Source organism: Rhodamnia argentea, chromosome 6, assembly GCF_020921035.1.
Source record: "Rhodamnia argentea isolate NSW1041297 chromosome 6, ASM2092103v1, whole genome shotgun sequence".
NCBI classification, from domain to species: Eukaryota; Viridiplantae; Streptophyta; class Magnoliopsida; order Myrtales; family Myrtaceae; genus Rhodamnia; species Rhodamnia argentea.
The window spans coordinates 21,522,854-21,549,131 of NC_063155.1; the positions used below are offsets into that span (position 1 = coordinate 21,522,854).

At 41.5% G+C, this 26,278-nt stretch overlaps 4 protein-coding genes, 1 long non-coding RNA gene and 1 other non-coding gene across 10 annotated transcripts; 2 read left to right on the forward strand and 4 right to left on the reverse strand.

Moving 5' to 3' along the window:
* The first annotated feature begins 2,193 nt into the window (after positions 1 to 2,193).
* Positions 2,194 to 4,767, forward strand: LOC115734338 (AT-hook motif nuclear-localized protein 9-like). The gene is made up of 5 exons (XM_030665073.2): positions 2,194 to 2,542; positions 3,157 to 3,221; positions 3,331 to 3,462; positions 3,889 to 4,026; positions 4,163 to 4,767. The coding sequence occupies exons 1-5, from the start codon at positions 2,194 to 2,196 to the stop codon at positions 4,550 to 4,552; spliced, it is 1,074 nt and encodes a 357-aa protein (XP_030520933.2). The 3' UTR covers positions 4,553 to 4,767.
* A 175-nt stretch (positions 4,768 to 4,942) lies between these two features.
* On the reverse strand, positions 4,943 to 8,824 carry LOC115734187 (GABA transporter 1). Of its 2 annotated transcripts, XM_030664808.2 has the most exons (7): positions 8,553 to 8,820; positions 7,276 to 7,506; positions 6,458 to 6,555; positions 6,160 to 6,346; positions 5,915 to 6,045; positions 5,519 to 5,752; positions 4,943 to 5,399 (listed from the first exon to the last, which is right to left on the reverse strand). In XM_030664808.2, the coding sequence occupies exons 1-7, from the start codon at positions 8,683 to 8,685 to the stop codon at positions 5,019 to 5,021; spliced, it is 1,395 nt and encodes a 464-aa protein (XP_030520668.1). In that variant the 5' UTR covers positions 8,686 to 8,820; the 3' UTR covers positions 4,943 to 5,018. The 2 variants fall into 2 exon arrangements, with proteins under 2 accessions (XP_030520668.1, XP_048135895.1); XM_048279938.1 differs by lacking the exon at positions 7,276 to 7,506 and having other exon boundaries at positions 8,553 to 8,824.
* A 2,597-nt stretch (positions 8,825 to 11,421) lies between these two features.
* On the reverse strand, positions 11,422 to 11,504 carry TRNAL-UAA. The gene has a single exon. It is a non-coding gene; the product is annotated as a tRNA-Leu (tRNA).
* A 114-nt stretch (positions 11,505 to 11,618) lies between these two features.
* Positions 11,619 to 15,069, forward strand: LOC115734191 (splicing factor U2af small subunit B-like). 3 transcript variants are annotated; one of them, XM_030664814.2, is made up of 6 exons: positions 11,619 to 11,951; positions 12,486 to 12,572; positions 12,676 to 12,757; positions 12,845 to 12,971; positions 13,146 to 13,608; positions 14,821 to 15,069. In XM_030664814.2, exons 1-5 carry the CDS (start codon positions 11,715 to 11,717, stop codon positions 13,588 to 13,590), a joined length of 978 nt encoding a protein of 325 aa, XP_030520674.1. In that variant the 5' UTR covers positions 11,619 to 11,714; the 3' UTR covers positions 13,591 to 13,608; positions 14,821 to 15,069. The 3 variants fall into 3 exon arrangements, with proteins under 3 accessions (XP_030520674.1, XP_048136465.1, XP_030520673.1); XM_048280508.1 differs by having other exon boundaries at positions 13,146 to 13,601; XM_030664813.2 differs by lacking the exon at positions 14,821 to 15,069 and having other exon boundaries at positions 13,146 to 14,121.
* Positions 13,778 to 14,353, reverse strand: LOC125315456. The gene is made up of 2 exons (XR_007198723.1): positions 14,189 to 14,353; positions 13,778 to 14,124 (listed from the first exon to the last, which is right to left on the reverse strand). It is a non-coding gene; the product is annotated as an uncharacterized LOC125315456 (long non-coding RNA).
* Positions 15,070 to 17,448: 2,379 nt separating the features above from the next.
* Positions 17,449 to 18,679, reverse strand: LOC115734193 (uncharacterized protein At4g22758-like). Of its 2 annotated transcripts, XR_007198722.1 has the most exons (3): positions 18,028 to 18,679; positions 17,670 to 17,943; positions 17,449 to 17,609 (listed from the first exon to the last, which is right to left on the reverse strand). XR_007198722.1 is itself a non-coding variant. In XM_048280509.1 (2 exons), the coding sequence occupies exons 1-2, from the start codon at positions 18,407 to 18,409 to the stop codon at positions 17,744 to 17,746; spliced, it is 582 nt and encodes a 193-aa protein (XP_048136466.1). In that variant the 5' UTR covers positions 18,410 to 18,679; the 3' UTR covers positions 17,449 to 17,743. The 2 variants fall into 2 exon arrangements, 1 of the variants encoding a protein (XP_048136466.1); XM_048280509.1 differs by having other exon boundaries at positions 17,449 to 17,943.
* Positions 18,680 to 26,278: the final 7,599 nt, after the last annotated feature.

A 26,278-nucleotide genomic window follows, 5' to 3' on the forward strand; every position in this document is an offset into this window, starting at 1 on the left:
ACCTCTTGTCCAAGTTTGTATTGAGGGCCTAAAACGATTACTAATAAAAGTCGATTGTGTTTGGGCAAGCCACAACGATTGTGCGGGTCTATTTACTTATAAAAAAAAAAGGGTCTAAGCCTATAAGTATTGTGCCCATTAATCCATGACGCCAAGTTGTAAATAATAATGAATGAAGCTATGTAATCCCGTTTCGACTTAAATAAGAACGAGGATTTTTGGAAATTTGAAATTATTTTGACTTTGTGCTTTGCATCCTCATTTGTAAAGTGGCTCGGAGTGGAGGGATTTAAATTTTCGCATCAGCCCGTGACAACGAAGATGACATTGGACTTAAAGTTGAATTTTTTTTTTTGACAAAAAAGAGGTCGGGGCAGAATTGGGATTGGGCTTAAAGTTAAGAGCTTTTCAGGGAATTAGGCCCTTAAATCTACGATGACAAATTGTTGGTAACATTTGATTTACAAGGAGCTTAATCAAAAAATAAATCTCCAATACGTGCCGTTTAAATAAGTCATTGCGCCCGCCTAATCGCCATTACCGTCTGTAATTTATTCCTGGAGAAGGCAAGCTGAATAAGATCTACTGTGGAAGCTTCTTGCAATGTGGATGCGACGAGCGTGTTCTTTGCATGGGGCAAACTTTTGACCAGATTCGGTCATTACTTCGAGTCCGAGTTTGAGATTATGCACTTGCCATTATTTAGATTCCATAGACGACTAGGTTTTTCAAACAAGGAAAATAAAATCGACGGAAAAAATCCATAAAAAAAAATAAAAATAATTCCCTAACATCAAAATGCTGTAAAAAAAATTGAGTAAATATTTAGACACTTGGGAGCAAATTAAGTATACATGTCGTTTACTTAACTAATCGTAAAGAGACCCAATCCACATTCACTAGTCTCTTTAAATATCGAAACAACATCTATACAACCTGGTTTTAAAAATATGAGCCACGGGATGGATTCATGACCCATTTCGACAGTCCTAGGCATAATAGACCAACGATAATTAAACTTCAAACATGAAATGTTATGGGTCCAACATATGCGAGGTTTTATATGTAACTAGTTAGAACTTTTTATTGTTAGTTAGATTAATGTGAGAATGACTCGTTACAACTCATTATTAGTAGGGCTTTGTTTTGTTAGACCCGCCGTAACCTTTTTCTTTCTTTCTTTCTTTTTTAAAATCTTAGCCAATTCATAGATTATCCAACTTATTAAGTACGAGATAAATTATGAGTCTCTTGTCCATTTTGCCACCTCTACATGACGGAAGGTTCTGATCTCAAAATTCTTATATGAGTTTATATTATGGGCTTAAATGGATTACCGATAACAATTAGTAGTGTTTGGACCGGCCACAGCGATCCCGCGGGTCTATCGCTAATGATAGGATAGCAAATAAATCTCGGGAACATGTACCATTGCTAGAACTCCTTGCGCTCGTCCCATTTACCGCTACAATCCATAATTCATTACTACATCGGATAGGATTCTCTCTTAAACCAAGGCAAGTCGAATAAGAATTGCTATAAACGCTCCCCGCAATGAGGACGCGACGCGTGTGTTCTTTCCATGTATCGAATTTTTGACCAGATCCGGTCATTAATTCGAGGCCTAGTTTGAGAACATGCATTTGCCATTATTCAGATGCCGTAGACGGCTAGGTTTTTCAAATAAGGAAATAAAATCGACGGAGAAATTCAAAGAATTGCTTTTTAATTGTTTGCAATCCCATAGCCATATGCCAAAAACCATCCTCTTACCCTCTCTATGAGAAATACAAGGAAAAAAGATAAGCAAATTCCTAACAAAATTTTAGGTAATTCCAAGGAATAAAATTAATGTAATTTGTTTTTTTTCCTCAAAAATTTAAAACCAGGATCCAACTCATATTTTCAAGTCATGAGGGGTAGAAAAGGAATACAAAATATCCAAGGACCCTATAAATAATGGTGCCCTTAGACAGTTCTCCACAAGTCTTAAGGACCAATTACAAGAAAAGAGTTGAGGTTCTTGTCTTGCTCCTTTTCAAAATTAAAATTTTTTGTCTTCCCTCATTTTCATTTTTATAGCCCCTTTTTGAGAGAGGTTGAGATAGAGAGGAACTCAAGAATCATGTATTAAAAACTAGTACAACTTCATTTCCATGGTCTATGCAGGATAGCGTGGCAAAACATTTCGCCATGGACATGCCGAGCCAGACTGTTGGGGCCGAGGGAGTGAAAAAGGAGGACTCGGACGAGACCTTGTCGTCGCCGGAAGCTACGGTGGCCGCTGACGCCGGCGCTGGAGGAGAAAGGGTGTTGGCCCTGAAACCCGAGCCGAGCACTGTCGGGAAGAGGAAACGTGGTCGCCCTCGAAAGACCGTCGTCGACGAAACAATGATGGGCCCGCCTCCCGCACCGGCACCGTTGAGGGATGCGGCGGCTTCCCGTGCGGCTCCTCCACATGCCGAGTCGTCCTCGGCTGCCAGGCACGGAAGAGGGAGGCCGAAGAAAGCTTTTAAGATTAAGCTCATGCAAATTCCTCCTAGTAAGTTCCCTCCGAGTCCGATCAACGCCTTTATTCATGTGTAATACTTCCTCTTTATTAATATGCCCATTTCTTAATAATGACTCGACGAGTAACAATCTCTGTCGATGTTAGATGCCCCGAATGAGGGAATCCCTACATGTACACGACTCCTTCAAATTAAAACTTTTAGATCTTCTCTCGATCTAATTAGAGATCTAATCTCTCAATTTACCAACTACTCTCATAGAGTACGATAGTCGCTCTAAAATACAAGTGACGATTTTCGTAGTGGTCCTAAAAAATGGATTTGAGCTCTTTTCTTGTAATTTTTGCGTTAGATCTATCGATCGGTTGATCGGATCGGATCGGGTCGGGTCGGATCGGATACATACGTTTGATCTATCGGGCTTGCGCTGCAAAACAGTGGAGCAGAAAAATGAAATGGGCGACTGCTGGGCATCGAAAGGGCCGAAACTGGCACCACAGCAATACGGATTTACCAAATTGCCCTCGAATTTTATTTCGCTTATTGAATCTCTGAAATCTCTATTATTCATTGAAAGAAAAGAATTAAATGCGTAGCCCGAAGACATATGTTTCATGGCGAAAACTAACGTAACACCCCTTTGCAGCCGGGCTCGTTCATAATCTCGGATCGGCCTTCAAGCCGCTCGTCCTGACGGTGCCCGTGGGACGTGTACGTATCAGTGTACATATGAATTTGGTTATCCTAGTATTCCGATTTCTTCCGTCGCCGACTTAGTCGGTGATCTGATTTCAAACATCTGCTTAATTGTGGTTTTCAGGACATCATTCAAGAGCTGTCATCATATGTTCAGGATGATGATACAACGTTGGTTCCTTTCAGTGCTACTGGTGAAGTCTCTTCTATCACCTTCTATAGCAGCGATCCTGATGGAGAAAAAACCCACTACGAGGTTTTTCAGTTTCTCACTCCGTTGTTATTGACTCTTTCGGAACGTTTATAGGCTTTTTCGGCGTGCTCGCCGGAAAAATTATTCTCGAGAAAGGGCCTTAATAGTAGTTGGCTTTTGATCTGATGAGATTTTCTGCTGTGCTGTTCCCGGAACACGGTAAAGTCGTAGGGCTCAATTAGGTGACTGCTGACATTCCACCGGCAATTGACGATCATCGTCAACCCTCGGCCGGCTCAGAAAGGGCCCGAGACTGTTGCCATGTTTTGGTGCACAGCACGGTAGAAAGACCCTCGTTACTTCGCCCAATTAGCACTGCTTGTGTCGAAGATCGACTACGAATGACCATGTTTTGCCGATGAAATTCGACTGTTACTCCCCGCTAGAAACTTTGCAATTCTTTTATGTGACCAACTGATGTTATTGCAGGGCCGCTTTGTGATTAATGTTCTGCAAGGGTCATTGAACCGGAAATATGGGATGTTGAGTTTAATGATGACAGATCCTCAAGGGCGATATATCGGCGGCACCCTCGCCGGTCCTCTAGTTGCCGGCAACCATGTTCAAGTAATAAGTCATGCCTTCATTTGCTTTCTTTCAGTTCCATTCTTTCGTAAGACTCCAATTTTTGGTCTTACAAATTCCAACTTACGAAAATGCTACTGATGACACCAGATTTTCGGATTGGGTTTCTGTTAATCAGATTATTTTCGGCACCTATAACGACATCATGGAGCGGAAGAACAAGAGAAAGCAGCGCTCAGCTAATGCTTTTGCAGCTGCGGCTGCTCAGACCAAGAATGATGTCGACGATGCGGAGCTGGTGGACGTCCCCGTGTGCGTGGGTGAGGTGGCAGAAGGCAATGCAAATGGCAGCTCCCCAGGACCTGAGGGATCGGACGAGGAAGAGCCGATCATGGCCGGCCCTATTACTATCGTGCCGCCAGCCTCGAGTCTCCCCGAGGGATCGGACGAGGAAGAGCCGATCATGGCCACCCCTATTACCGTTGTGCCACCGGCCTCGAGTCTCCCCGCGACACCGGAAGACGAGAATGAGTCCGTGGATGTCTGTGGCAGTGACTCTGAGAAGTGAAGTTCTAGCCCTGGCGAGCAAGACCGTTGTTTTGGAAGCTCCCGTCATCGCCATCGTCGTAGTTTTCCCTTCTGTTGTTATTTTCTTTCGGTTTAATTTCCGTGAATCGGACTTACCTGATGTAATCTTGCTTTATGAATAACGACTGTTATCCCGTTTTCTTCATGTTTGTTTTCACTTCATTTCCGGATCAATTCTTACCATGGATTTGCATATAGCATATGCAGTTTCCATCTGAACTCTGCATACGCATGCTGTATCAGTACCGGTCTGTGAATTCGTCTTCCAAGCAAAGGAAATGCCACTGATAGTTCTTGCTTTACGAATTCCCACTGCTATTTTACCGTTACCGGCGAAAGAAATTCGGCCTCAGCCGTGGACGAATTGGTGTCCTGGTTTCACTAAAGCGGGGCTAGTATCTGCATTCATATGATCGGACCAGCTTTTGGGAACAAACTACATCTGTTTACACATTAGCAAATAAACGGTACTTGCCAGCGTCGAGGGCTATTTGCCTAACCGCCGCAACAGCTGCAATGACCGCCACTGTCGAGAACACCACGGCAATGGTGATGTTCAGCCAGAAGATGGGGCTCCGTCTCGAGGGCTTGAAGGTCAAGTTGTAGAAGACCACGGGCAAGATGAAGTCCAGAGGCAGGAACCCGAATGCTCCGATCAGAGAATTGATGTCCCCGAAGAAGGGGAGCATCGCTGCTAGTGTCGTTGCCGCAACGACGGATATCGACCGAGAGATCAGGCGAGGTATGACATTTCGTGCAGAGAATTCACTGCTCTTGGGGTCCGCAAACGTTTTCTCGAGAACTTCATTAGTAGGCTGCAGATAAACCTGCCCAAAAACGCGATTCATTCTTATCATTTTATCGCCGTCGCATATTCCACCCGCCCCGCGCGCGCGCGAGAGAGAGAGAGAGAGAGAGAGAGAGAGAGAGAGAGAGTGGTTCTTACTACACCAACAGCTGACAGTTGAAGAATGGTGAACATGTTGGTCATCAAAATGAACCATTTCGGAACCAGCGCCTTCCCGTTGACCAAGAAGTTACTGAGGAGGAGCCCTTCTGCTTGGTTGCCGAAGGCCCAATAACCTGAGATTGCGACGCTGAAGAAAGTGACCACGACCACGGTGAAGCACACGCACAGCCCCTTGAACATCTTCCCCGTCACCGGAGGCGCCAGCGTGGCCTGCAAATCAAATTTACACGGACCCAACGCGATGGGCTAAAAGTTAAAACCGGTGGCACAAATGCTGAACCGTTATCGTTCATCAAATCTCTCTGCCTCACCGATTCAAGCGGACACCGAATCATATCGAACTAAACAAGACACACATCACGAGCATCAGACCTGAATTTCAGGAATAATCCCATTCCCATACGTCGTCGCGATAATGGCAATGGCATTGAAGATGCCGAAGATGCGATCTGGAGTGTCCCCTACCAACGAATAGTCCCTCTCGGGCCCCTTGGACGAAAGCCCTGCAGCCAGAAAGAGGAGAAACTCGACATCAAATACTATGTTGTGAACCGGTTCGCTTTGCTTTTTACACAGCACGAGCGCCGCTTGAATTTCATGTCCGGGTCGATACTTACCAATGTAGATGGAACCGCCAGTGGCGCAAGCGCTGTAGAGAAGGGACAAAACCAACGACACCATATTGATGTGCCTGAGGGAGTGGAAGGATGGCATTTGAGCTAGGAATAACATCAAGCATCCGAAGATTATGACGAACTCGTAGAGCTTCATCGTCCCGTCCGGCTTCGAAAGCAAGTAGATCGTCTGGGAGTGTTTGGAACCACAAAAGAATGACCTCTCTATACACTAAAGTACGGCTAAGCAGGTAAAAAAAAAACAGAGGAGCAAACTGGTAAATAGTTTCGGTGGCCAGACCTTGAGGCATTCTCCTCCCAGAAGAGTGCAACCAACAACAGCACCGTAGCAGACCATGAATTGGACCGGACCGACGAAAAACTTCCCCCATCTCGGCCCTGCGCAAACCCGGTTTTGGTTTCATAGTTAGCCTTGTTCACTTCTAAACAGTAAGTGCCCGTTCTTCACGGTGCCGAACAAGCCACGCATGCAGAAACTTCTACAAAAAGCTTACGACGTTGCCGTATCGGGTTATATCTAACTATACACACATGACATTCGGCTCGATCAACATGATCATAAGCCACTTATGTTCCACAACTTACTCTAAAAGAAAAGGAATGATCTGAGTTATTGGTAGCTCAAAGGACTAGCCTAGAGCTACTTTCTACCACAGGGCGTTAGGAAATTGCAATGTCAAGAGGTTTCTCGAATTTTCTTGGCCAAAGGGTCAATGGTCAAAGCACGGAAATCTCAGAATGCCAAACGATAATACCATGCGTTTTGGGTATTTTATACTGATCGACAAAACATGCACATCAAATCAAATTGCACACCACGATAGAAAAGCGGGATGACCTGCGACTTTGACCGCGGATCACCATCCGAAAATGGCGGATGCGGTCCGATCGGGGCCACTAGATCGAAAGCATCACAAACAACGAGTTCAAGTAACCCATACGAGGATAGCATGTATTCACGCACGCTTTTCAAATTCAAACGATTGACCACGTGCTTCGAAACAAACTTGTCCTAAAGTTCAAGGCGAATCTCTTGATCTCGGACACGGACTTTTGAGGTTAGCATGTTGAACGGAATGTTCCGTGGTTCGGACTTACCCATGATGTCGTGAGCCATGTCTCTGAACCGAAGATGCCGGTGGCCCATCTGGGCGTGGTGCTCCAGGACGAGCGATATGAGGTTGTAGGAGTAGAAGGTCACGAGTGCTGCGACGACCAGGCAAATGATCCCGCCCGCCCACCCCAGGAGGGCGAAAGCATAGGGAAGGCTGAGAAGAGCCGGTGCCACGATGGACGTGGTCAAGTGGTATCCGCAGTGAATCCATGACCCTGTTTCAATTCCAATTCCCAAACAATAATCAGTTGATTCTTTCAAGTAAGGAATTCAGCAACATGTCCTAGCCCAGGAGCCCTAATCTTTGAGGAAAAAAAAATTGAAAAAAAAAATGGAGAAGAAAAAGCCGGAGGCCCCTCCGCATTAAAGCATCTCGCCCAATAACGGCACTCCAGCTAGACATCACAATGTAATCATAATTGTCGTTCTAAATTTCAAACAAGGTGTGATTAAATATATAATCAATATTGCGAGCAAGGAAATGATTTGCCTGATAATAAAACTTGAGTTCGAACATATTAATATATATATAGTTAGATTCATCTTCATTCAAAAGCTCAAAATCAATAAATTATGGATCATCCATGATACATTAACTGTTATACACTACTTCAATTTTTCGATGCAATATTTTTCCAATACACGCGGGCATCATGACAATTATGGTTCGATACGTGTTATGCATACTCTAGTGATAGTAATTCGCACATAATCTTGGAGGGAGACGCATGCGTACGTGTCTTCTTGTAATAAGTTGGGCAAAAATTAGTTAAAACGACAAGACATCTTCTTGGCCACACATCTTTGAATCGGTGGGAGACATTTATGGTGCTTTGTTTTTCTCCTCAGAGGTGACCCCACCCACGTTACATGACTTTACACAAGGCTAAAAAAAAAAGGAAAAGATTTTATTACATTAACATTTTATTATTATTTAAAATGAATTCACCACCTATCAACTATCATGTTGTTGAAGTGCGCAAACAAGAAATTCTGAATATTCATCGCGTGGCCGACAGTCTTCCCTCGATCGAGGAGGGACTTTTAGGAAGTAATCTCAAACCCAGTATGCTCACGAACATAAATCGGAGAACATACATCTGTCGTTAACTTGAGATTAGTACGGGATCTCGCTCTCTCTCTCTCTCTCTCTCATCATAGAGTCGTTGAATACTGATAACAGACGCGGCGGAGGAGGCGGCGGCAGCGGCGGCGGCTGTTGCAGAGCACGAGAAGAGTATAGAGGAGAGATGGAAGTTACCTTTAGATTTGAGAACGAAGAGAGCACCAGCGTCGAGCTCCTTCTGATGGTGATCTTGCGGAGCTCGTACTACTTTCCCCGCATCATCTCCTTCTTGCACGCCCGCCACTGAGCTCGATCGCAGAAGCCCCATCTCTCTCTCGACCTCTCTCTCTATGCGTGTGTGGGGAGAAGAACTCTCGTAAGAGAAAGGAAATCGAAACAGAGCGGAGCGGCAATTGATCGGGATCGACGGGGAAAATGATGCGGGACTATATAGGCAGGGATGTGAACATACGAGTCAACGAGTTTGCCCCTTGGCGGAGAAGATGATGAAATGATTCCTCCCTTAGACTCTTCCGTTCAGCGGGGCATTAGGACCCACTTCACATTCACACTTCCCGTATACCTTCCGGTCCCGACCGACTCGTTTATAAAATAATACCAACCTTGTTCGACCCGAGCTTGCACGTGTGGATCTGTGTACTTACATTGGCATTTAGATACAGGTTCGGATTCTCATAGTTCCCCAGTCGCAAACCGTTCATTATTCGGGTCGCGCACTCGGACTTCGACCCGCATGCTATCCTAGAGTTTTCCTTATATATAGAAAAATGTAAGTTGGTTTAATCTGTCTCTTGATCATTCGTACTTCTTATTGATGAAATAATTATTAATAGATCTATCTTTTTTAATCTTAATACAGCAATCATATATTGTCCGAGTTAATTTTCACTCATCTCACTTTGCTCCCCGACAATCCTTTAATCCGAGACCGCAATAAGATAAACACATTCTCTTGAGACGTAATTAAGGTGACTAAATATATGTAGAATCACATGCTCTAAGTAAGAAATGAAAAGGCAGCAAAAAAAAATTGAAAATAGATTATATGGAATTCACATTGAATTTTCAAAAAATCCTAAACCTATTATACGGCGGCCAATTTATATCTAAATATTTTAATTATTCTGATTTAGCCCTAAATGTTTTGACTATTTACCAATTTAATCCTAAATATTTTGACAGTTTACCCATTTCGCCTAGTTATTTACATAATAGGTTTAAAACGAAATTGACAAGTCGTCAAAATATTTTTAAAATAGGCACACTTAAAAAATTTAGGATTGAAGTGATCTTTGTACAATAAATTTAGGACCTTTTGGACTTTTTAAATAACAATTCGTGATCGGCGAAGTTGTGTATCGTCACTCGATTGGCCGTCAATTCGGAGGCGCACCCCACATGGCGACCTTAAGCGATGACTTGTAACGTTCACTGCTTAAGCGATTGAATTTTCAATGAAGGTTTGCCAGCCGAATGCAAGCCAGTCGAAGGACACCAAATTCTATGGATTGCGTAATCCAAATCGATCGTCGATTAGTCTGAAGCCCAGAATAAAAGTCAACGGGTGCAGATGCGTGATTGGGAGAGAAAAGATTCGTAATTTGACCACGTGAGAAAACGTGGGAACAGAGAGAGAGTTTAATATCTTGTACTCTTCAATCGAAGGATGCTGAAATTTTTTTCGACTGATTGTCTAATGAAGAATTGCTTCTTCTTCTTTTTTTTCACAGAAAGGACCACAAAAAACAGAAAAAGAAAGAAGAACTTGACCAAACAGCCCACGCTTTTTTAGTTGAGCTTTGACCGGCAAATAATATTTTTGAAAAAATTATCCAATCAATCCTCGACCTACCGTATAAATTTCAATTGGGATGTTAATTTTCGTCGTAGTTCGAATTTTATCTATCAAATGAAGTTGGTTCGTTTTGAAAAGAAGAAGAAGAAAATGATAATTTCAATTTAAGTTATAAACTTCGATATTGCTAATTTAGTCCTTTTAACTTTGCCCGAAATTTCAATGTAGTCATTCCGGTTAATTTGACAAGACAATCCAATCTCCAATGTTGGGGTCAAAAGCTGCTTAGCTTTTAGATGGGTCGCTCAGAGAAGCATTTGAGATTTCGGATGAAAAAACGCTATACCGGGGAAAACGAGGAGAGCTTCTGTAAGTGAGAGGCGGGAGAAACTAGGGGTGTGCAACCGGACCGGATCACCTGAAAAATAAATTTAGGAATCAATTCCTATTCAAACCAGTTTGGGTACATATTCTAATTTTTGGGAACCGGATAGAACCGGTCCGATTCTCAATTTCAAGCGAAGACCCACCTAGAAATCGGACCTGTTTTGAAATCGGTTTTTAACTATTGTTAAAAAACTATATATAGTCTCGCTCGCTTCATCTCCTCTGTTTTTAGTGGATTGCAATTTCTATTGCTCATATTAGGGATAGTTGTTTTTGGCGGATACCCGAATTTTAATATTCAATCTTTCGTTGCTAATCACATTATTTTGTTGGAAAAAATAAAATTTAAAGAGAGAGAGAGAGAGAGAGAGAGAGAGAGAGAGAGAGAGAGAGAGAGAGAGACGTTCTTAGGTAGATCCCGAAATCGGACCGAAAAAACAGAATATGTCCCAAAACAGTTTCGAAGATGAAAATGGTAGGTTCTAAGTTTCAAAAACTGAGAATCTATTATCATAGGGTAGGTTTTAGATCTACCCGTTCGGACCATGCTCATCTCTAGGGAAAGCACATACAGAATTCGAAACCTAATCTTAGGTCTACAAGCGTGGCAAGATTTTTCTATGTTGGAGGGCTAAACATGGACACGATCAACTCTCCCTACTTAAATGACAAAGGCAATTGCAGCTCTTGATCCTGCGGAACTCGAAATGATGCCGATTATCTGTTGATATAGAAAACTGCATTTTGCGAGCATTGCTATGCTCTCTATATTTTCCAAAATGAAAAGAAACGACCAAAGAGGGAAGGTGAACGAAGCTTCCAGTTCAGCACTTTCAAAGAGGCGGCCCAAAATAATCCATGTGCTGGCTGTGGGGTTCGAACCCACGCGCACTTATGTGCAGAAGATCTTAAGTCTTCCCCCTTAACCTCTCGGGCAAACCAGCACCTCCTTGTTCCATGTCTCCACATTATATTTAAATATTTTCTATGCGTCAATAGAAACATCCAGAAACACCTGGCGCCAAAAATCCAACGGAGCCCCCATCGCTTCTCGCACACCCCACGCGAGCGAGAGGCGCCCTCGAGTCTCCTCATTGATCCTGTCGTTGCTCTGCTGAATTCCAGTTTCTGTAGAGAGAGAGAGAGAGAGAGAGATGGCGGAGCATTTGGCGTCGATCTTCGGGACGGAGAAGGACCGCGTGAACTGCCCCTTCTACTTCAAGATCGGAGCGTGCAGGCATGGCGATCGCTGCTCGAGGCTCCACACCAAGCCCAGCATCAGCCCCACCCTCTTGCTCTCCAACATGTACCAGCGCCCCGACATGATCACCCCCGGCGTCGACGCCCAGGGCCAGCCCATCGACCCCCGCGAAATCCAGGAGCATTTCGAGGTATTTGTTTGCGATGATTCGGATTCTGATGAGGTGCCTGCTATCGATTACATTGTTATTAGTCGGCACTCTGTTTTGGTCGCCCTGGATTTTGACAGAGAAGGATGACAGTCGATTTTATGGTGGTTCTTCCAATCGGAAGATAGCGCCGATGCTTTCTCTGTGTTTTAGACGTTTCACTACTGTGAATGAGCGCACAGTCGCCCGTGTGATCGTGTTACTGTACTACTCAAGCGCCTCGAGTTCGAATTCCTACATAAATTTCTTGGAAGTTTTGCTGGCTTCTAGTTCTCTAACCTCTGTCCGAGGATCGGAGGACGCCTCCTGTTCTCTAGAATCCGCGGGATCGGAGGCTCCATCATTCACGTCTTGTTAACCGTCAAACTGTAATTAATCCATCTTGTCGTGATCCCTGCTGTCCAACCGTGACATTCTGCTATCATCTACCGGTCAATGTCTTGTTTCAATTTTGCGGAAACTTCCATCATCTACACAAATTCCGAGGTCGGATGTGCGTCTTACCTCACATCGCAGGACTTTTACGAAGATCTGTTTGAAGAGCTGAACAAGTATGGAGAGCTTGAGAGCCTTAATGTCTGCGATAACCTCTCTGACCACATGGTGACTGCTCTTGCAACTGAAAACGAGAACATCAGGAATACTCCTTTCCGCGACAATTTAATGCTTAATAGTCTGTTTTTTTTTATAATTATTTCCTGAGCAGGTGGGCAATGTCTATGTTCAGTTTAGGGAGGAAGAACAGGCGGAAAGGGCCCTTCAGAGCCTGAGTGGAAGATATTATGCAGGTTAGGGAACCTATTGTTGGTGAAACACTTAAGAGTTTAATTGACTATCCATTCTTGGTTTGTTATTTGTGGCTTCTTACATTTCAGGCCGTCCCATTATTGTTGATTACTCTCCGGTGACCGACTTCCGAGAAGCCACCTGTAGGCAATACGAAGAAGACAAGTGCAACCGTGGTGGATACTGCAATTTTATGCATTTGAAGAGTATTAGCAGGTACATGATGTATTTAATTAGCTTAGCTAAGTCCAATTTTTTCGCATGATTCTTTTGAGACTAGTTGACATCTCATACATAGGGAGTTGAAGCGGCAATTGTTTGGGAGGTAGCTTAGCTAAGTCCAATGTTTTTGCATGATTCTTATGAAACTAGTTGACATCTCATACATAGGGAGTTGAAGCAGCAATTGTTTGGGAGGTATCGGCGGAGGCATAGTCAGAGCCGGAGCCGGAGCCCCTATCGCCACTGTAGCTACGAAGAGCACTCTCATGGAGGAAGGGCATATGGGAGGAGATATGATGAGTATGACTATCATGATAGCAGGAGCAGGAGGCACTGGAGCACAAGTCCTGGCCACCGGAGAGGGAGAAGTAGGAGCCCACAAGGAAGGAGGAATGCCAGTCCAATTAGGGAAGGTAGTGAGGAGAGGCGTGCCAAAATTGAACAATGGAACAGGGAAAGGGAACAGCAAGAAAATGCTAAAGTGGCCAACTCTAACAGTAACAGCAACGGCAATCTTGAAAGTGCTATTAATCAGCATGTGAAAAATGGGGATTTGTGTGCATATCAAAAGCAGCAGCAGCCGCCTTCTCAGGATGGAGTATATGGATATTGATTGAATTCTGAGTTAATGGTTTGTTTCTTTCTCCTTTTCATTTCGATTTCATAGCCATTTAGCAGCTAGCTTATGAAAGTTTCCCATTAAGTGAAGGCATTCTTTTAATAAGTGAATCTTACCGCACATTTTCCACTGTGCAGGTGCTGTGCAGGTTCATTGTTCTGTGATGTGGTAGTAAATTTTGTTTACCTCAAAGCATCTTCATCATGATTATAGGATGATTGATTTCGTGCGTGATTTGCATCTATGCCACCTTCCTTTTTTCCTTCTACCTATTTGCCAATACTGAACTCGACCCATCTGCCTCCACAATTTTTTCCTGCAAAGTCCTGCTTTATTTCTTGGGTAACTCTGTCATTCTTTCATGACATAGTGAGTCTTCTAAGTCCTACTTAATTTTTGGGTAACTCTGCCATTCTTTTATGGCATAGTAGGGCATTCTCTAATCAATTTCTATTTGTCATCTCCAATCAATTTCTATCCATAAAAATGGAAGGATAGTTTTAAATTATCTATGACAGTGCACGTCCCCTCTTGTTCGCTTGATTTTCGCATACAAATTTTTGCAAAGGTGTTAACACAACTTTGTGATTACCAAAATTTCCTCACACGTCGCATCTTTTGGTGGGTTTTTGGCTATTGAATTTGTTCATTATCTGGCTTCAAGATTGTAAATATTGACTGTTAATTGATGAAGTGTCTGCATTTCCTTTGGAATCTGAAGTCTTTATTTCATTGGCCAATGTGACTTGACTTATCAAAATGACCCACAAAAAATCATGTCGCCTTGGCAATTGACATATGCACAATATAATATGACAAACTCAACAAGCCCTTTCATCTGTGTCATTTCTGAGATAAATTCTCAGCTTGACTTGTTTTTGTTACTTTTATACACTTTTCGTTTGAGTATAAAGGTGGCAACTTGGCCTTTGCAAGTGTGCATCTGGCATGTAGTTTTAGGTCATTTATTCGTCTTTTAATCTCAGGAACTCGGTGCGCGCACGTCAAGACTTATGTTGAAGCAAACTTCCACGTTTTTTATGGTTCTGCTTTCTGATTTCACCATCTACTATTTGCGAATTATGTAATAATGAGATCTTACGTGCCTTTGGAGTCTTGCAGGTCGAGGTTCTGCATTCTCCAAGTGGATCCAGTGTTTTACATCTATAGTTTATCAGAAGAAAATAAATCCTGTGTTTGATCATGGTTTCCCTGTGTGTACAGGTTGCTCGTCAGATCATGGAGAATTGGGTCTGGAGGATCTTTGGGAGTAATCTAAGTACATGTCTTGCTTTATTTCATGCAAACCAGGAGACAGCGATGTTAGTTTCTGTTTTCTGCTTTGATCATCATGAGGACTCTTGTTACTAGTAGAATGCTTACATTCCATCTGACGAACTGTTTAATGGCTCATAATAGCTAGATTTGATTGTACTAGGATGAAGCAAATGAACCATTGGTGGTGGTTGTTTCAGAAGAGATGCATCTGCATCCCGCAATTTGATGAGCTTCCTGGGAAGTCATTGTCCAAATTGTGGTTTTGATTTTGATGGGAAAGAGCATGCATGCGAACCGAAGCATGCCGCGGATATTCTTTTGGTCGACCTTGTTTCATTCACTAGTATGCAGTTTTAGCCCACGAGACTCATACAAGATTCGGCTCTTCACGGTATGTCAGCTTATAACTGAGACCCAAGTACCATGGTGAAGGGGGAAATGATACTGCGTACTCGCATATTGTGCTGCTTTGCTTTCAAGTTGCGTCATTCGTTGCTATAACAAAACAATGAGCTCGATAAGTTTAACCAGGACTGGAAGATGTAAGGTGCATATATGCTTTTGCTCAGCGATGGGGGTTCAGATATGTGTTACCTTCTAGCTTTAAGTTTCGTTTTTGAATCGCTTGATTCTTGACGAGGTGTTCTTGGTGCTCGTTGAGGCAAATACCAACCAAATGAAGCCTTGCGTGCGAGTTTATCCATCAGGACTCGTTCCACTTCGTAAGATTTGCCATATTTTGTGTTCTTTGAAGGACGGGTTCGTGCATAATTTTAAGCTGGACTGCAATTACAGGGGAGAAGTCGTGTTGGGGGATTAGGAATGGATGCAAGCGAATAAGGAAGATGATATAAATCCGATTCTCCACGTCGTATTAGTGTTAAATGACTTGATGGTGGAAACAATCCATCCAGGCTTTTACCTTGTGTTTACCTGTAGTCAAGCAGAAAAACATTCTTTTCTTATTCCAAGTTTTGTCAAAGCACGTTAGAAAGTTGGATATATCGCGAGAAAAACTGCATTTGAAAGTTTTAATGTCTTTGCTTGATGGCTGGACACAATTTAACAAAACCATGATAAGATAACACACTGAATTACCAGTAACGACTATTTGTTTCAAGACTGATAGTTTAACGCATCACCACTAGATGGGAACTAAAATGTTTTGAGTCAAGTTTAATGTCGGGGAAGACAAGCAATTCTTCCAAAAACTAAAATGTCTGGAAGTCCATGTCTATGTATCAGGGGGAAATTGCCCCTGATTTTTTAGGCCTGTGTAAATTGTCTTCCGACGTTTGAAATCTACAACTAGCTCCCTCAAGTTTACAAATCGGTTGCGCTATGTACCCTCACGTCTACGTTAGACCATATTTTGTGTGGAGCTCTGATCATGGGACTGAGTCTGAGCACCGGTTCCGTTTCAACTCTGGGATCCGGTGGAACCAATCGCTCAAGGCTAGATCTCAAGTTTGGGTTGGTTCTTGAGTATATAACCTTTGAGCCCTGAGAACCAGTAATGATCGGCTTGGCTCGGCTCCCCCGTAAATGCCATGAATACGTCGTGATGTAAGGCTAGGCTCTGTTTATTTAGCAGAAAATAAACTATTTAAAAAATATGTTTCTAAATATGATTGTTTGTATTTTTTTAAATAATTAGTTAATGTAAAATATATTTACTATCGGCAACAATTTATATCTAAGCATTTTCATATATAATGAAAAATATTTTTCGTTCATTTATTTTGTTAATGATGCAAGCTATTATTTTTAGGAAAATAAATTTCAAATTATTCATTTTTCGTAAAACAAATGGACCTTAAGTGAGCATTTCCACTGAGCTAACCCGAAATTGTTTGACACTAGTTACATGTATGATATATGACATCTATAATCCGATTTCACAAAATAAGCACAATTCTCAAATACAACCACAAACCGACTTATAATCGACCAGCCCAATCTCAAGCCAGCTCCAAGTGCAACCCAATTGGTTGTTTTCTAATTCCAAAAAATCAGGCCGAGACCTCTCGGGTCAGGTTTTGGTTAGTCCGTGTATTTCTTCACACACAAGCGTATATATGATATAGAAATAAATGCATTGGAGGTTTTAAAACTTGCCACGAAAGTACAATCGAGTCCTAAAACTTTCAAAGAGCACAATCAAGTCCTAAAACTCACTATAAAAGCGCAATCGAATTCTAAAACTTTTAAAAGACATATTCAAATCCTAAAATTTATCACGAAAGTGAAATAGAGTTCTAAAATTTTCAAAAAGTACAATCAATCGAATAACTTGATTTATGAAATAAAGTCATTCGTCGATTACCCTTTTTGAAAGTTTTAGGATTTTATTATACTTTTTAAAATAATTTAGAATTTAATTACACTTTTAAAATTTTTAATATTTAATTATATATTTTAAATATTTTAAGATCAATTATATTTTTGTGATAAATTTTATGACCTGTAATGCATGATCAACTTCCTTTTCACAACTAGTTGCGTGGATAGATATATTAAAGAAAAATTTTGGCTGGTGTCGGCCCTGGAGGGCTGCTGATTGCCACACGTCAAGGAGGAATTTGTCTTAAAGGATGAATTAATAAGACGACAAAGCTCTTCATTGCAACAACACCGCATTAAATTTCACATGACAGAAGAAGCTCTACATACATTGGCCCAAGAACAGGGAAACTCTGTACAAATCCCCCAAAAAAAAAATTTGAAATCTACACAAAAATCGCGATCAGGTTGGATTCGAATCGCGGCGCTCATACTTTCTATGGAGGATATTCTACTAAATGATCGCGATTATCTCTGCGCCTATGGCGAAGGTGATCGGAGATGGTCTGGACGATGAAGCAGCCAACTACTGTAGCAAGAAATCAATGAACTTCAACCAATTGAATCCGGTCTTTGCGGCTTTCTGAGCTTCGCAAGAGCACGACGAAGTCGCCGCCGCCGAGCAACCGCCGTAGCTGTCGGCCGGACCGCCAGCGATGGCCTTCTTGGGACAGACAAAGAAGTTCCTCGATCCTAATGCCATCAGCTTCTCCTCCCTATCCAAACCTGTAATTCCCAAAACAAAATGGATTTAGAGACGAAAGCTGCGCATGCATGGATCAAGATGGCGTAGCCCTCCGATTCTCTTACTTTCTAAGCTGAATTGCGAATAGTGGAGGTCGAAGGGCGGCGGATCGTCCGACGCCAGGGCGGGACGCCGCCCTTCCTTCGCGTACTGCCTCACGACGGCGGCCACCAGATCTCCGACCGTCGACTCCGGCGTCATCACCACCTGCACAGCCCCGACGCTGCCGAGCACCGTCACGTTCAACAGCAGCTTTGTCAAGCGCGGCCTCGGCTCCGGCAGCGATGCAGGCGGCAGAAGCTCCGGCGCCGTCATCGGTCGGGCCAACTCCTTCGCCGCCGCGATCGCCGGCGGAACGCGGCCGTGGAACGAGGACGCCTTCTTCGGCAACTTTCCCCTCCGGCCCCTGTCCTCCGTCGCCGTCCGGTGAGACTTAGAAGTGGGCATGGCTGAGTTATGTAAATAGAGAAGCAGGGGATTGGTGGAGCAGGCTTTCGGGATTTGTCCGGGGGTTACCACCGGCTACCGCAAACGGCGGTAACGGAAGAAGCGGGGGCGAGGGAAACCGAGAGCTGGAGAGTGGCTTGGGCTCTCAGGTTCCCGGTGGCCGGCTGCTATCATAACCAGGGTGATCAAACCGTAAACGATGGAGAAAACAGAGGGCAAAAGGTTTTGCAGGGGTAAGAGAATGGCGGACGAGTTCGAGGAGAGGCTTGTGCGCGGACTTATAAAGGGAGGTGAACATACCAGAGCCCGCGAGAGTGCCCTGGTTTTTGTGAAGTGCGACCGGCTTTAACCGGTTGACTAAGAGAGAGAAGGGGATGAATCTAGTTCAAAGGAGACCGGCATTTGCCTGTGGTGAGTGAGTGAATCTGTATTTTATATTCGTTATTATGACATGCTACGCTCTGATATACCAATCCCGACCGATTGAACCGGTAAACTTCGTATGTCTTGGTCCAGGTGTGATAAATGTGAGTACTCACAGCTAGGTCGCGTATAGTTTCGGCACGGGTAAATTATCCAAAAAATCCTAAACCTATTACACTTATCCACTTTGTTCTTAAACGTTTTAATTTTATCAATTGAGTTCATCCGACGAATTTTAGCTGAAATCGCTAAAGTGGACGCCGAACATCCTATGTGACACTGCCGGCGTTAATGTGGATAATTTTTATAATTTTTTTTTTTAAAATTTTAAAATTTTTATTTTTGATTTTTCTTTCTTTCTTTTTCTTTTTTTCTATCAAATTCGAGGAGGCAGAGGCCGACGAGAGTCGCTGGCGTTCACGTTAGCGATTTTTGGGTAAAATTAGCCGGATTGACTCATTTGACAAAGTATAAAAAAATTTAGGACTCAATTGGCCAAAATTAAAATGTTTAAGAATGAAGTGGCCAAAATACAATAGATTTAGCGCTTTTTGGACAATTTTTTCATATTTGTATTCTAATCAAGGCTCCGTTCGTTTAGCAGAAAAGTAATTTTCTAGAAAAAAAAAATCGGTATTCGGTTGAGACCCGAAAATAAACTAAGAAATATTTGCCGACGTTTGGTAAGGAAAATCTATTTTAATTTTTCTGCCGTCATTTGGTCAGAAATTGTTTATGTGGACTTCAGCCGTTCTACGTAATACGATCGACGCTAACATGGATAATTTTCATAAATTAAAAATGTATATTTTTAAATAATTTTTATTTTATTTTATTTTTCCTTTTCCTTCTTCCTCCGCCGTCACCAGTCGACAATGGCCACTTGCCTTGAGCTTGACGACCTCAGGCTCCGACAGGTATCCAACTGAGAAAAAAGAAAAAAAGAAAAGGAAACTAAAAAATAATTAAAAGAAACATAAAAATAAATATATAATTTTATTAGAATTAAAACAGAGCCTAAATTCCAAAAATCTGGAAAATATTTTCATTCAAGTTTTTTGCGAAATGAACGAGGCCTAAATGATTTCTACATCGAGATTGTTTCTATTTTAGGATACGTTTATTTTGGAGGGAAACTTGATGAAAAAGGAAAATGATCTTGAGAAAATAAATTTTTAGGAAAAGGTGTTTTCCTTTACTTTCGATCCGATTTGAAAAATGATTTCAATCTCATGACTTATTGAGGTAAAAAAAAATTGAATATTTAAACAATTTTTATTAGTTCATTTATATTTATATATTTATATTTTTTTGCTTTCTGGTGCTCGACGACCGGCAAATGAAGAAGAAAAAATATAAAATATAGAATAAAATATAAAAAGTTATTGAAAATTTAGCAATGAGCAATTTCATAAAGTACTTTCACCTCTTTAAATTTAGAAATTGGCTTTTCTAATTTCATACATGAATTTCGCGAAATTATTTTCGACAAATCAAATGGATGAAAATCTAGAAAGTCATTTCTCGAAAAATATTTTCGCTCAAATAAAAGCACCCTAAAAAAGAATTTCTCGAGCTCGGCGCTTATTAGTAGCTACAGAACTGGGGGACTCCTCAGGCACGCGTAATTCCAACTTCAGAAGATTATCATCAAAAGTCGAGATCGGGCCGAGGAGAAGAGCGGTGCAGATTCTTACGAGATAAGAAAGGATGGAGAAAGGAGAGGTGGATGGAGGCTGGAGCATCCTCCGTGGGCCCCATGCGACCGGGCCGATCCAACCGAAACCAACGGATGCGCACCACTTTACGCTAATTTGCGACGTGGCGTGGTTCGAGTTGTTCTGTCCGGAGCGACTGCTCGGATCTCTTTGTCAGTGTTTCTAACGTGCCACGAATTAAATTATTTGCTGCGTACGGATAAGCAATCAATTGTTATATTTATATACTAATATCTAAATTATTGTATATGGAATGATTACAGGACGTGAAACGATGGTGACTGGGTGTAACCTAGATATTGACGGAAGAAGGGGAGAAAGATAAGCAATCGTCCCGATGAAATTCAGCGTATACTAATCATGGGTGAGAGCTTCTCGTACGGAGGTAGACGTCGGATTCCGCGAATACGATGGATACTGAATAATAATAATACGAAAGGATAAGTGCGTTATAAATCTGAAAACTTATCATAAAAGTTTGTGTTGTTGAGTTTTAAAACTGTTAAAAAATTGTAGTCAATTCATTCCGTAAATTCTATTTAACTTGGCTAATGAAAAATACTATCGTAGCTTCATTTTTAATTTTCTCCATCTTACGCGGTATTGGAGTGGCTAAACAATGAAGGATAAAGAGTCTAAATCTGATTCTTTTTTTTTTTCTCAAATTTCTTGCTTTCTCTTCTCATACATCTTTCTCTGGTTCCTTTTGTTTCTCCTCCGAGCTCTCTCGAGAAATAAGTCCCAGTCGAGAGAGACTCCACTTTCTCAACACGAATTGAGATTTTCCCTCCCGATTTGATTTGAGAGTATCTGACTAGTTTTATCTAGTTTTTGTTTTTTTTTTTTTTTGTCTCTTTGATCGATGATTTTCTCTCCTCGTTCGGCGTATCTTCCACTGCCTTCCTTAGGAATCAACTCGTGTTTCAAATCCTCCAAACCAAGAAGTTCGAAAGACCGATAAGACATACGGTGAGTTCACACTGCACTAGAAGTGATTATACGACTTCTTTGAGCTTTGAAAGCTCTTCTCTCCCGATGTACATTTAGATATGGGAGTTACTTAGAAACGTTTGCGTACTTGCTCAATCTCTCTCGATCTAGATCTATATTTGGGAGCCTGTTCAACCTGTCTTTTTGCGTCTCCGTATAGTAATGGTGTTGAGAACGCTAAATTTAAGTGTGCACTGCCTATCGGGCAAACCGTAACTATTGGAGAATGAGATTACAATGTATGTTCATCAATTATAATGATGCAAGATTCGGTGATCGATGTAGCTATTGGTGATCGATGTAGCTATTGGAGAAAGAGATTAAGATGTGCACTCACGTATGATGATGCGATGTTTGGTAATCAGCAGCCTTCCGTTCTGCTTTGATTCAAAAACAAGTCTGTTCATGTGGGATGGGGGTATGCTTATCACAGTAGTTGTACTTCATCATTTACTTTGTTGTTTGAAATTTACTTTGTTTTTCAACTTCTTATGGATCATCTTGAGATATGAGTGAAACACTTACTTTCGACAAAAAAAAAAAACCCCATGTTTTGTTTTAATTAGATTAAAAATAATAAGCTAAGAGAAAGGAAGGAAAACTAGGTGAGGGCCGGCCGTTTGTCGATGGTGAGGCGACGGCCGGCGAGGGTCTCTTGGTAGGGGAGTCAACGGGTCGATTCGGTTCGAATTTAACCTATACCAGATTATGGGGCACCCAAACCGAAACATCAGCTCGGTTCGAGTTTTTTTTTTTTCCGTTTCCTTTATCCATCTTTGTCCCTTCGGATTGCCTATCCCGGCCTTATAGCAAAACGATATCCGAAACATTCCCAATATAGATTCCATGTTCAAGGCTATGCATTCAACAAATAAGAGAGAGGGAGAGAGAGAGAGAGAGAGAGTGAACAGACATGCTTATAACCTCCATTGGACGAGACAACTATTGGCTAATCCAGAGAGGGTTAAACTTTCGCTATTACCCTATTTATAGATATTTGAAACAGGGAAACAAAGTCAAGAATCCATGAATCGAGATTGATGGAGGGAAGAAATTGATAGAGTAAATTGAAGATGAAAAACTCATAATTCACTCAACTCGACTCTAATCAATGAAGAAAGAGACGGATAGACCTTTCTTTATTTCATTTTAATGAAATGATTGCAAGACTTGCCTTATATAGACTTGTTCTATGATTTTTACTCTTACTCTTAAATAGATCATAAATGTATCTAGCATTTCCAGGAAAATAGGTTCCTTGAGTTTTGAAAACATTTAACTAAACATAGAAACACGAACAACCACCATTCATGCATATAGGATATCTATGACTTTGGTTTAATTAATAATACTCCCCCTTGAACTAAGTTATCTTCCATCAATCATTCCAACTAGACTCTTGAACTTTTCGAAATGCATCAATCTTGAGAGATGTAGTAAAAATATCTACTACTTGATCTCTTGTCTTCACATGTGAAACTTCAATTTCCTTCTTTCTCACTTGTTCTTGAATGAAGTGATATCGAACAAGAATATGCTTACTTTGCTCATGAAAAACTGGATTTTTTGTCAAAGCAATACCGGAAATATTATAAAAAAAAAATTCTATTGCTTTCCTCTGCTCTATATAAATTTCTTTGAGTAGTTTTCTCAACCATATTGCATAACAAACAAATGAAGATGCTACCACATAATTAGCTCGACATGTCGAAAGAGTAATCTTGGGTTGCTTCTCCGATGACCACATGAAAGCAGTGTCACACAAGAAAAATAAAAAGCATGTAGTGTTGTTTCGACCATCAACGTCTCTACCATAATCACTATCTAAATAGGCTCTAAGCTAGAAAGATTTAGGTTGATGGTAGTGTAAGTCATGAACAACAGTACCTTTGATATAGTGAAGTATCCTTTTTGCAGCTTTAAGATGAGAAGACATTGGTTTCTCCATATATCGACTAACAATTTCAACATTGTACATGATATTCTATCTCGTACATGCCAAACACCTCAGGATTCCTACCAAGCTTCTATAGTACGTTGAATCAACATCAACACCAACATAAAACTTTGAAAGCTTAGCTCCGTATTCCATTAGTATATTGATCGGTGTATAATTCTTCATATTATATTTTTCAAGAATGTCCTTTGCATATCCTTTTTGGAAAATAAAATTCTCATCTCTTTTTTGCTTCACTTCTATGCCAAGGAAATATTTATGAGACCATTATCAGTCATTTCAAATTCTTTCACCATCGATACCTTAAATGCATCAATCTTTGCTGGATTATTTTTTGTAAAAACAAGGTCATCTACATATAAACATGCCAATAAAACATCATCCTTTTCTTGCTTCAAATAAAGGGCATGTTTGTATGGACATTGAAAAAAATCATTTGCCTTGAAATATGCATCAATTCCGAAATTCCGTGTTCTAGGTGGTTTTTAAGCCCATATTGAACTTTCTTTAACCTCAACATTTTGTCTTCATGGCCTTTCACAATAAAACTCCATTGGTTGCTCAACATAAATCTCCTTATCAAGGATGTCATTTAAAAATGCCAATTTGACATCTATTTGATAATTTTGCCAACTATCTTGCGCTGCAACAAAAATGATTAATCTAATTGTTTCCATGCGGATTACAGGGGAAAAACTTCATCATAGTCGATCCCACCTTTTGCTTGTACTCTTCCGCGACTAATCTAGCCTTATACCTTATCAAATCCCCTTTCTCATTCTTTTTTACATCCATTTGACACTAACCTCTTTCTTGTCCTTTGGAAGATTAGCAAGCTCCCATGTTTGATTCTTCTCAATAGCTTAAATTGCTTCAGTCATGACTTTCTTCCACCTTTCTTCGACAGCATCATTGTAGATAAGTGGTTCACCATCTGCAAGAAGGCATGCAAGGTGAAGCTCATCGGTGGCTTCATAAAGCTCGGACAATCCCCTCGATTTTGAACTATCGGATCATAAATGCCATTTGAAGAAGGTGGTGGTCATGGACCTGAAGAAGATATTGGGAAGAAGGTGGTGAGTGATCCTTCAACTCCATTGGGCTAGAATCACCATGATCATTTGCTTCAAATTTTGGATTGTCTCCTGACATGCCTTCTTCATCGAACTTGACATCTCTGCTTATATACACTATCTCCTTGAAACGCTTGACATTTATAAGTTATTTAAGAGTAAGAGCAAGAGTAAGAGTCATGTATTAAGCCTATATAAAGGCAAGCCTTGTAATCATTATTAAGGTGAAAAAATGCCCATTCATCTCCCTCTTCTTTGATATGAGTCGAGTCAAGTGAATTGTGAGTGTTTCACCTTCAATTACTCTATTAGAAATAGAGTCGAGCACATCAGGATCTCGACGTCCATGGGTGCATCTAGATCCGGGCTTCCATGAAAAGCTAAATGACCATGATGACGGCTTTGGAAGAGTCGGTGGTGTGTTATTCCTGTTGATCTAGAGCAGGCGTTGCCCGTAGAGGTCCGGTGGACGATGACGGTGAGGGCGACGGAGGAGGCGAACCTGCTGGTGAAGGTGAGCCATGGGGGGCGGAGAGGGTGAGGGATGGAGGGAACCATACAATTTTTTAGGGGTATTTTTCCATTTATGTTGAATGTGGTTCGAGTCGGGTCATATACCCGAATAGGAATGAGACCCGAAATTTTTCATTTGATACAGGTTGATTTGGTTAGGATCGGATAGGGCCAACTAGGGTATTTTGGACATCTTTGTCGCTAGGCCCCGACCAATGGCTAGCAAGAGATGCCTCAACCACTTTATCCCATGCTTATGTCACCGTCACAACCTTGCCATCTAAATAGCACCGACACGTGATATACGAACAAGCCATTTCTAAAAAAATAGAAAACTCTGACACGTTGGAACATGTTGTATATTGAATATATTTTTTATATATACACGATAAATTATCATTTTTATGATTACTTCAATCAAATTAACTGGATTCAACTTCATAAATAAATAAATAATTAAAAAAGGCCTAGAATTGGTCCCACATCGGTGATGAAAAAGAGTGACAAAAGTAAAATGACTTGAGAAGATGCGAACTAAAGCACTATTTCTCAAGATTTACGAGTTCCACACCGGTGGTGAGGGAGAGAGACAAATAGAAAGTCTCTTTAAGAAGCTAAGGATGAGACTTAGAGGTTTACGGGTTAAAGGAAGGAGTTCCACATCGCTTCCTAGTGAGGATAAAAAGTGGTATGGCTCTTTAAGATACTGGGAGTGAGACATGGATGCTTATTTCTATTGGCTATATGACTAAGTTGAAGTGCAGTTTAAATTAATTTTTTAAGTAGAAAGGCCCACTAGTGTAGCTTGCTACCGGGGGCTTCCGACCGTCGCATGGAAAGTGTCTGTGCTACCTAGCCTGTCATTGTGCGGTCATGTCCGTGGTTCCACAAATCTGGCACGGCTCGTTGAGGGTCGGAGAAGAAAATGAAGTCGCGAGTCTCTCCGTTCGTTGGTTTGGCGAGAGAGAGAGTGATTTTAATTGTTGTTCGAGGGTTTGGGTCCGTTGCTGAGAAAACTTAGTTTGTGCCTCAAGCCTATGAATGCCACCTATTCTGTGTCTGCGCCTCACTGTCCAATTCTTTCCTAAGCTAATGGAGGAGCACCAGCGAAACCTTCTCTCCTGCAAAAGCATGAGGAAAATCATAAGATAGTGCTTCGCTTCTAAGCGGAGGAGGGTCAGCGAGCAAGTCGAAA

Excerpts from the sequence above, each read along its gene's own strand:
- LOC115734191 (XM_030664814.2), top strand. The coding sequence starts at position 11,715 with ATGGCGGAGCATTTGGCGTCGATCTTCGGGACGGAGAAGGACCGCGTG. Across the intron at positions 12,573-12,675 it reads ATAACCTCTCTGACCACATG|GTGGGCAATGTCTATGTTCA; the intron begins GTGACTGCTCTT and ends TTTCCTGAGCAG. Across the intron at positions 12,758-12,844 it reads GAGTGGAAGATATTATGCAG|GCCGTCCCATTATTGTTGAT; the intron begins GTTAGGGAACCT and ends CTTACATTTCAG.
- LOC115734187 (XM_030664808.2), bottom strand. The coding sequence starts at position 8,685 with ATGGGGCTTCTGCGATCGAGCTCAGTGGCGGGCGTGCAAGAAGGAGAT. Across the intron at positions 6,046-6,159 it reads TGGCGGTTCCATCTACATTG|GGCTTTCGTCCAAGGGGCCC; the intron begins GTAAGTATCGAC and ends TTCTGGCTGCAG. Across the intron at positions 5,753-5,914 it reads GGATTATTCCTGAAATTCAG|GCCACGCTGGCGCCTCCGGT; the intron begins GTCTGATGCTCG and ends TTTGATTTGCAG.
- LOC115734193 (XM_048280509.1), bottom strand. The coding sequence starts at position 18,409 with ATGCCCACTTCTAAGTCTCACCGGACGGCGACGGAGGACAGGGGCCGG. Across the intron at positions 17,944-18,027 it reads TTCGCAATTCAGCTTAGAAA|GTTTGGATAGGGAGGAGAAG; the intron begins GTAAGAGAATCG and ends TGGGAATTACAG.
- LOC115734338 (XM_030665073.2), top strand. The coding sequence starts at position 2,194 with ATGGACATGCCGAGCCAGACTGTTGGGGCCGAGGGAGTGAAAAAGGAG. Across the intron at positions 3,463-3,888 it reads GAGAAAAAACCCACTACGAG|GGCCGCTTTGTGATTAATGT; the intron begins GTTTTTCAGTTT and ends ATGTTATTGCAG. Across the intron at positions 4,027-4,162 it reads TTGCCGGCAACCATGTTCAA|ATTATTTTCGGCACCTATAA; the intron begins GTAATAAGTCAT and ends TCTGTTAATCAG.